The sequence below is a fragment of the Hipposideros armiger genome, unplaced genomic scaffold (genome assembly GCF_001890085.2).
Source record: "Hipposideros armiger isolate ML-2016 unplaced genomic scaffold, ASM189008v1 scaffold_1792, whole genome shotgun sequence".
Taxonomy (NCBI): domain Eukaryota; kingdom Metazoa; phylum Chordata; class Mammalia; order Chiroptera; family Hipposideridae; genus Hipposideros; species Hipposideros armiger.
The window spans coordinates 61,104-70,126 of record NW_017733142.1 but is presented as its reverse complement, the minus strand read 5'-3'; the positions used below and the strand labels follow the sequence as shown (position 1 = coordinate 70,126).

Genomic DNA, 9,023 nt, shown 5'->3' with positions numbered 1-9,023 from the left:
TTCTGAGTATTTGGGAGGTTGTGTATATAGGATCTTGAATCTTGGCCTGATGTTTCCAAACACCTAGTTGTTTTATTAAGTATGTACCTGCCTTCCGGAGGCATGAGTTCTTCATCCCTGTGGGTGAGCGAGGCGCCCAGATACTGCACTGAATGGATAGGCCAGGTGCAGCCCTGCCCATGATGCTAAACCACATGGGAGTATGTCACATTTGCGAAAGCATGACAATGCCAGAGAAAAACCCATTTATGTATTTTATGTATCCACTGGCTGTAGTGCAGACAAAAGGCGCCAATGCATTGCCCTGCTCTTCTGCTTCTTGTTGTTGTGTTCGTGTAGAAGAAGGTGTAGATGTACTTCCTCCCTTTAGTCCCAAAAGCACCCCAACATTTGCTTTTCATTGCACGAGAAAAACAAGGTCACCGGTGTCCTAACTGTCTAGCTACATATTTTACATTGGTGTGGACTGCCTGCTGTTATAAGCCAGGGAGGGTTTTGATCCAGATGTCTGCATAACTGATGGTGTACACACTGTTTAGGAGTAGATTTTGATCTTGTAGATTTGGTATATATTGTACTCAAAATTTTTTCAATTGTGAAAGAATACACAAAACATAAAAGTTACCATCTTCACCATTTTGAAGTGTACAGTTCAGTACTGTTAAGTTTATTCCCGTTGTTGTACAACCAATCTCTAGAATTCTTTTTACCTGGTAAAACCGAAACTCTGTCCTCATTAAACAACACTCCCTATTCCTGTCTTCCCAGCCCCTGGGGACACTGTTCCACTTTCTGTCTCTATGAACGTGACCACTCTAAGGACGTAATAGTGAAATCATACAGTATTGGTCTTTTTGTGACTGGCTTATTTCACTTAGTTAGCATATAGCATGCTTTTTTAAAAGGTAAAAAAAGTAGGTTTGGGGGACTTCTGTTATGATTGGCTTGTAATATTATTTTGGTTAAAAATGCAGTCATTCATTGTAACCTCAGTCTACCCCAGTGGTTCTGCAATCTATGTGGGAATCAGAAATCATGTGGGTGGTTTAAAAAATACACAATCTCCTGGGCTGCACTCCAGATCTTGTGAACCAGAATCTCCTGGGGCCCTGGGGATCTGTGTTTCTTAAAAAGTCAGCTGCAACTAGCCCGCCACTGGCCCCAACTTACTTCTGGTGATGGGGTTCTGATTTTAGACGTAGCCGAGTGGGTAGGGGGCAGCTTTCTCTGTCTCTACAGCATCAGCTGGAACAGAGTCAGCACCACCAGGGTGATGGTTCAGGAATTAAGGGAGGTTGGGAGTTTGACTATCTGCCCTGATGCTGAGAAGTAAGTAAGGCCCTTGTCTCCTGTGTCTCCTGAACAGTTTTGTCCAAGCTGTGCTTGTGATACTCTCTGTCTTCTTGTACTTGTTTGCCTACAAAGAGTACCTCGCCTGCCTCGTGCTGGCCATGGCCCTGGGCTGGGCGAACATGCTTTACTACACACGGGGGTTCCAGTCCATGGGCATGTACAGCGTCATGATCCAGAAGGTGCGTTGGGGGCCCTCCAAGCATCAAAGACACGCTGGCCGAGAGGGCCCTCAGACAATGCCCATTTACCAGACAGGGAAACAGGTCTGGGGAGCAAAAGGAATTCGCCCAAGGGACAGGCCACTGCTCTTACCTCTGAATGCCACTGTCTCCATTTGCCTTTGGTCAGCTTTAAGGCTCCAGACCTTGAAATGCCTGGGCTTGTGGGGCATTTAGTGAGGGATATGCTTTGTGAAGGTATGTTCTGACCCCCAAGCAGTGGTGTGCTGGTACGTATTTGACAACTGGCTCTCTGGGAAACACACACACACACACACACACACCACACACACACACACACCACACACCACACAAATACATACATATGCTTATTATAAAATTTACTATATAAAGGATGTGTAGCATACAATTTACAACAATAAAATATACAATACTCTTTACTGTAATTCCCACATAGCTAGTTGAGTCTCATTTAATAATTATAACTCTAATAATCGACTAATGTTGATTTTTGTTGAATGCTTGTATCTGTTGCCAACCTATGGTTGCAATGGACACATTGAGTGTTATTCCAACATAAATGGTTGATATTCTTTATTTTAAGGAGTAAGATGAAGGTGAGACAATGAAGACTTATGTTGGATCTTCAGTTGTTTGTCTATGATGTGAGCCACTTATTTGCTGAATTGGATAATAGTTTTTAAATACTAGAAGACTATTTCATTAATATGATTGTGCTATTTGCTATGTAGCAGCTCTAGATACGACACATTTATAAGTTTAATCTGCTTTAACATTTTCTCCATCACTGTCTTAAGTCTAGATCTACACAATCAACAAAACAATGAGTCAATCTCTGATATGTAGCATTCACCAATTTCTGTGGTGTAAATACTCCCACCCTAACTGATTTCAAGCTACCAATATGATGTCACTGAACATGGAGCCGGGAAGAGATGGACAGTAACATTATTAACATAATAGTATTTCCACCATATGACTATGATAGATGTAAATAACCTTAAGCGCATAGATAATTGTAAAATGTAGTAAAATAACTAAGAAGCCATGGGTTTTGAATATTTATGATCTCTGTTTTTAATATAAATTATTTACTTATAGGTTTATATTTAATTTTTAATAGCGGCTGTGTTTAAGGACCAGCTCACGAAATTCATGAAAATGTAACAGTCGGCTCTCATGAGCTGGTATGAGCTAGCTCCAGCACACCACTGCCCCTGGGAAGTGTGAGAACTCCAGAAGTGAGACTGTGAAGAAAGGTGCTCGTGGACAGGGCGAATCAGCAGGGACTGAGACAGACTGTGTTTCAGGAGGGAGTGGGGGCGGGCATGGTTAGGGTGGGAGCCCGGAGAGCGTGGGAAGCACTGAGATCAGCATACACTGAATGTGTGCACAGACCTTACCCTCTCATCACGTTTCTTTCTTCGTAGGTCATTTTGCATGATGTTCTGAAGTTCTTGTTTGTATATATCGTGTTCTTACTTGGATTCGGAGTCGGTAATTAATTTATAAATACTAGTAACTTCCACATTTGTAAAGTACTTTATACGGATATCAAAATGACACAGCACTTTGCAGCCTCAGCAACAATGATAGGAGCTGCCTGCAGAGCCCTGGCTGTGCTTAGCATTCTCCAAGCATTCGCTCTTTCACTTCTCTCACCATCTCAGTCAAGGGGGAAGCATCATCCCTGATCATAAGGTAACTGAGGTTTAGATTCCAGGATTTGAACCAGGCTGGTCACTCTTACCCTTCTCCACTGTGGGATATGCGTCCCACTTTCACATCCATCCATGTGACTCTCACAACCTGAGACAGGCTGGGCAGCTGTTTTTGGCTCCATGCTACATAGGGGAAAACTACAGTTCACAGAAATTTGATGGATGGTCTTTGAAAAATGTAAGGAAATTAATGCATCAAGGTAACCTCCTTTGGCTCTCCACATTACGTTTCTCTCACAGTTTGCTTCCAATAGATGTGTGACAGCCTCTGGTCTTCTGGGGACCAGGGATAGGGAGCCCCCTCTTAAAACCTCTCCATTTACAACAGAGGGAACTGCACAACCTGATTTTGCTTCTAACCTCTGCATGGGCGATATGGTTTTGTTTTTTTCCCCATGACAGTTTTTTCCCCCCATTGATCACTGGCATTTGAAAGTAGGCAGATGCTCCCATCTGCCTGGTACCTTTCCTGTGTCATAATTTGCTTATTTATTTGATCCTTCACTTGCTTGTTTATTCATCCATCCATTTACTTACTCATTAATTTGAGTAAGTAAATCCATCCAGCTGCCAACCAGCCAGCCAGCCAGCCAGCAATGAGCCACTGCTATAGTCTGCTGGAAAGAATAGAAGAAAGAACCTTGGCTTTGGCCAGAGGATCTCACCCCAGAGCATTAGGAGGACACTCAGGACATCACAGTGTTGGGGAGATGACCCAGACTACAGGAAGTCAGGAGCTCAAAGCCTAGCTGGGGAGCCAGAGACACACATAGATTATAATTGGCAGCTCTGCAAGGCTGCGAGTGGTCAATGGCCGAATGGTGGGGTAGAGGAGGGAGAGAAGAATATGGGCTTTGTAAGGCAGGAAGGGATTCCTGCAGGAGGTCAAGGAAGAGAACCAGCTTGATGAGGCTTCTGGAAGAGCTGGGCCTGGAGATGGAGCTTAACTAGCCAGAGGGAAGGAGGCAGCAGAGCTATAGTGTGTGGGTTTTGGGGGGAGCGGGGAGAGGCTTGTGTGTACGTGCAAGTATGTACAAGATTGTTGGGTAATTAACCAGCAGAGAGGCTAACGAGAACACCCTGTTTTGTCCTCCGAGCCCTGGCCTCGCTGATTGAGAAGTGTTCCGATGACAACAAGGACTGTAGCTCCTACGGCAGCTTCAGTGATGCTGTGCTAGAACTCTTCAAACTCACCATAGGCCTGGGCGACCTGAACATCCAGCAGAACTCCAAGTACCCCATCCTCTTTCTGTTCCTGCTCATCACCTACGTCATCCTTACCTTTGTCCTCCTCCTCAACATGCTCATTGCACTCATGGGAGAGACCGTTGAGAAGATCTCCAAGGAGAGTGAGCGCATCTGGCGCCTGCAGGTGAGCCCGGTGAAGACTTCGGTGTGGGCCTTCATGGGAACTCAGTTCCGCTCATGGTATTCACAGCCAGAAGCACCTGTAGTCTGGGGGTGGGTGGCCTGGGAATCCACATAAGCCTCCTGTGCTTGGCCAGGTTTGAGGAAGTGTTAGTTTAGGGCCAATAGCATGTGTGAGAGGAACTCAGGCTTAGAGGGTGCTCATCTCAGAGTCAATGGTGTGATATGTGGCTGTTGAAGTGTGACCTTAGGTTACATTATGAGGAGAATAGGGCATAGCACAATGGAGGTGACAATTCTGCTCTCATCCATCCTGGCCTTGACACTCCTCACATACTGTGGGCCTTACATGCTGAGGACACTAACCCACAGGAATATTCAGAGGTGGTGATCAGACTTGGGAGAGGACTGGAAACCATGCCTCTCAAGAAATGGTGTTGGAACTGGGGTTGAAGAAGGTAGTATCTCTTCAGATTATCTGCAGAGCTCCTTGTGAAAGAGGGAGCAACTTCCTTCTGTGGCCTCAAGAGGCAGAACTGAGGTAGATGGGGCAACTGCAGAAGGAAATCTTTGATTTGACACAAGTTTCTAATTATTAGGGTCTCATTAATTGGCTTGTTGACAATATTTAGAAGTGCTTGGACAAATTATTGCCAAGAGAACTGCCAAGAGGATTCCTAGCTTGGGATGGAGGCGGGACTACATGATGTCTGAACTTCCCTTTACTGTGGAATCCCAGGATCCTAACATTTTCAGTTAGGAAGCACCTGGACTTCCAGAAGCATTGTTTATGCCACATTTAAAGCAATTTGAGCCCCTTTCCCAAACTTTCTGGTTTTTCATTTTTGAAAACTGTGGTTTAGCGGAACCCCCAGGATCTATGCATTAAGCATCCAATGGGGGTGGAGTGGGCTGTTTGGTGGTGTGTGCGTGTGCACTTGTGTGCATATGTATATGTGTGCATGCACTTGTGTGTGCACTTTATGAGTGCATGTGTATCTATGCACTTTGTGTATGTGCACACTTGTGTGTGTGTGTGTGCGTGTGCGTGCAGGTGTGCACACTCATCCACAACTGTGCTCCTGGGCTGGCCCCTCAGCAATGTGCTTAGGCTTGTTTCTGTCCCCAGAGAGCCAGGACGATCTTGGAGTTTGAGAAAATGTTGCCAGAATGGCTGAGGAGCAGATTCCGGATGGGAGAGCTGTGTAAAGTAGCAGAGGAAGATTTCCGGCTATGTCTGCGGTAACAAAGGGAGAAAGGGCCCTTTGGCAGGGGTCTTTCTGTGGGTCAAGGGAGCCGAGTTGGTGAATGTTAGAGAAACAGTACTGCCACTTGCATAGCTGTGGTCTATTTTAGACTCTGCGGAAGGTGGAATTTGCTCTTTCCGAGTCACTGGCTCTGGGACGAAGCTTCCTGAGTTTGGAAGGGAGAGGAAAGGAGACTGTGCCAGCAGCAGGTCCCCTGTATGTCATTTTGGAGGGGCCTCCACTGCCTCTCCTTCTCCCTCTCCAGTGTCTGGTTTAGAAAAGATTTGTCAGCCTGGAGCTCTTTGTCCTTCTGTGTACCTGATATGAGTTCACGTGACACCAGGGGACCCAAGGCACATTTTGTCACTGGCAAATGGAAAATGACAGCTACTTTTGACAGATATCAAGCCCTTTGATTTAAAAAAAGTACTTGCACATGCCATGACCACCTTTTCTGATGAATTCACCTCTTCCTACCACAATCCGACTGCCTAATCCAACAAACTACCTTCTTTGAGTAAAACTGTACCTTAACCTACTTCTCTGAATTCCCATGCTGCCCCAGGAGCCATCATTTCCGACTATCATTATTAGTCTAACAGACATCTCTAATTTTGACACCCTCACTCTGGAAGTGTTCTCTGAACTCTAGCCAAACCATCGTCTTCAGTTGCGATCCAATTCTATAGACACTGACCACTCTTTTGGGGATTGAATTCTAACCACCTTTCAGTGCAGCCTGAACCCTAGTTAACCATCTATGAGTTTAAACCTCAGGCCCTTCCATCTTCTCAGCCCGGGCCCTCCTTTCCCCCTTCTCTCTCCCCTTCCCCAAGGACTGCCTCTCACCAGTCAAGCACCCTGCTGCTATCTGAAGATGTCCCCTTTACACCTCTCTGAGTTTCTAGGTCCCACACAATGGGCAGAGACTGATCCCTGGAGGCCTGGCAAAAGGGGGAAGTGGGCAGGTTTGAAACCCTAACAATGCTGATGCAACTTTGTGGGGCGGGAGTGTTCCTGATTCCTGGGACAGACAGGAGGGGAACTGTCTAGGACACCCCAAACACCGTGCTATTTGTTTGCATTTAATAAGGTGCAGTTACGAAATAGAATGATTATCACACTTACAGGATCAACGAGGTGAAGTGGACGGAATGGAAAACACACGTCTCCTTCCTCAATGAAGATCCCGGGCGCGTGAGACGGACAGGTACTATTGCTGTTAGGAAATACGATGACTGCTCCTGTCTGACCATGTGACTTTGGGCAAATCGAGTTTGAGGGCCCTGATTTTTCCCATCTGTAAAATAGAAGGGTTGTGTTAAATTGGTTCTCAGGTCCCTTCCAGCTCTGATGTTTTATAATCCTCATTAGAATAGCTTCTAAAAATCAGGTGGTGAAAAACAAAAAAAAAAGCAAAACAGAACAGGTGGTGCACCAAGATAGGGAAGCATATCTTGCAGAGTGCTGCATTTTTAAAATAGTGTTTTGTTTTGTTTTTAAGCAGATTTCAACAAAATCCAAGATTCTTCCAGGAGCAACAGCAAAACCACCCTCAATGCATTTGAGGAAATAGATGAATTTCCGGAAACTTCGGTGTAGAAGCAGAACCCAGTGCTGGTGTGAGCATGGGCCGTCTAATGGTGCAGGACAGGTCCTGTACTCCACGCAGAGGGCTTTGCAGAGTGATGGAGCCTGGCTCTGCCTGCCTAGAAGCAGAAAGCACCCTCATGTGGAGCAGTGGCTGAACTGAGAAGCAGTTGTTAGTTTGTCTGAGTGGAAAACACCCCGGTGAAGAGTTTGTGTAAACCTATGGCCAGCAGTCCTGGGCCTGGGATCCCGGAAGTCCTGGGTGAAGTCCCTGGGTTTACCAACTGCAGGTCAGCTTGGCTGGGAGAAGGGTGGTAGGGAAGCAGCTGGGGCCTGAGGAGCAGAACTTTCTTTCTGCCAACATTTCCTTGATAACATCCAGCCCCAGCCCACACATTCCACTGTCTCTCTTACTGTGACTGGGTCCTCTGAATTTTAGAGACTCTTGATCCCATCCCAGAACAAAGACAGGACTGGACTAAGTCCAATATCCTGGAGGAGGAGGGAAGTAAGTTATTTTCATGCCCTTCCAAAACCTTCAGGGAACAGGCAACTACCCTTGGAGTATGTGTTCCTTGGCACCCCAAGGCTCAAACTGTCTCAAAGTGAGAGACGTTTTTAGTAGTGTCATTAACACAGGTTTTTATTTTTAATAGAGAAAAGACATTTCAGTTTTAAACGAAAATGACGTCCGATGAAATACATGATTTTAAAACTTGAGAAATAAGTTTTAGGATTTGAGACTGGATGTAAATAGTATGAACTTGGCCTCAGGGTGGCCAAAGCCAGGACAAAAACCTTTTCTTTACACACACAAAAGTCCACATGAGGCGTGCCAGGCAGGGCCTGCCTGAGTCACTGTAATCTGGAAGAAAGAGCTTGGCTCTTTTCCTTATACTGGCCCTGCAATCGTCCATGCCTCCGAGCTGGGATCGTGGCATCATCTGAAACAGAAATAGCAGCTGCTCTATTTATAGGGTCTTAAATCTCAGAGGTTACTATTCCACATCAGTATTTTTCATTGGAGGAATTTAACAAAATACCTGGAATGCTCTGGTATTAAATATTTTTATTAACTGTGAATTTGGAAGCGGAGGAAAAGGTATATGAGAAAGGGGCACTTGCCAAAACGTGGGGCTTGTTTTTAGATCCTCATCCTCTGATTTTTCTCCCCCTGAAATTATACAGAGTCAGTTTTTGGAGGCAGAGGTAAAGTGGAGATGGAAGAAATGTTCCAGATTACTGGAGCTTAAACAACCAGAAAAGCTACCCTACCTCAGTTAATTGGGTGAAAGGATTCATGTGGGAATTTTTGAGGTAGAATCATGAAGATGTTAACCATGAATTTTAATTTTAATCAGCACAAAAATAAATTTGGCCTTTAGACAACTTGGCAGTTGGCTACTTAATTTGACTTGAGCAAAATGAGACGTGTTGGCCAAGCAGTCACTCTGGGCCCATTTCTCCGCTCTGGGCTGTTCTGTGCACCAGCTTACCTGGGTGGGGAGAGACTTGGCCTTCGTGCCCTGGATGGGCTGGGTCAG

At 45.5% G+C, this 9,023-nt stretch overlaps 1 protein-coding gene across 1 annotated transcript in view; it reads left to right on the top strand.

Moving 5' to 3' along the window:
• TRPV3 (transient receptor potential cation channel subfamily V member 3) overlaps positions 1 to 8,500 on the top strand; it is a 21,093-nt gene extending 12,593 nt beyond the window's left edge. Inside the window, exons 8-13 of the mRNA XM_019634659.1 lie at positions 1,367 to 1,532; positions 2,984 to 3,050; positions 4,372 to 4,646; positions 5,772 to 5,884; positions 7,020 to 7,099; positions 7,397 to 8,500. Of these exons, the coding sequence (XP_019490204.1) occupies positions 1,367 to 1,532; positions 2,984 to 3,050; positions 4,372 to 4,646; positions 5,772 to 5,884; positions 7,020 to 7,099; positions 7,397 to 7,491 (796 nt within the window). The 3' untranslated portion in view covers positions 7,492 to 8,500. The remainder of the gene's footprint in view (positions 1 to 1,366; positions 1,533 to 2,983; positions 3,051 to 4,371; positions 4,647 to 5,771; positions 5,885 to 7,019; positions 7,100 to 7,396) is intronic.
• The last annotated feature ends 523 nt before the right edge of the window (positions 8,501 to 9,023 follow it).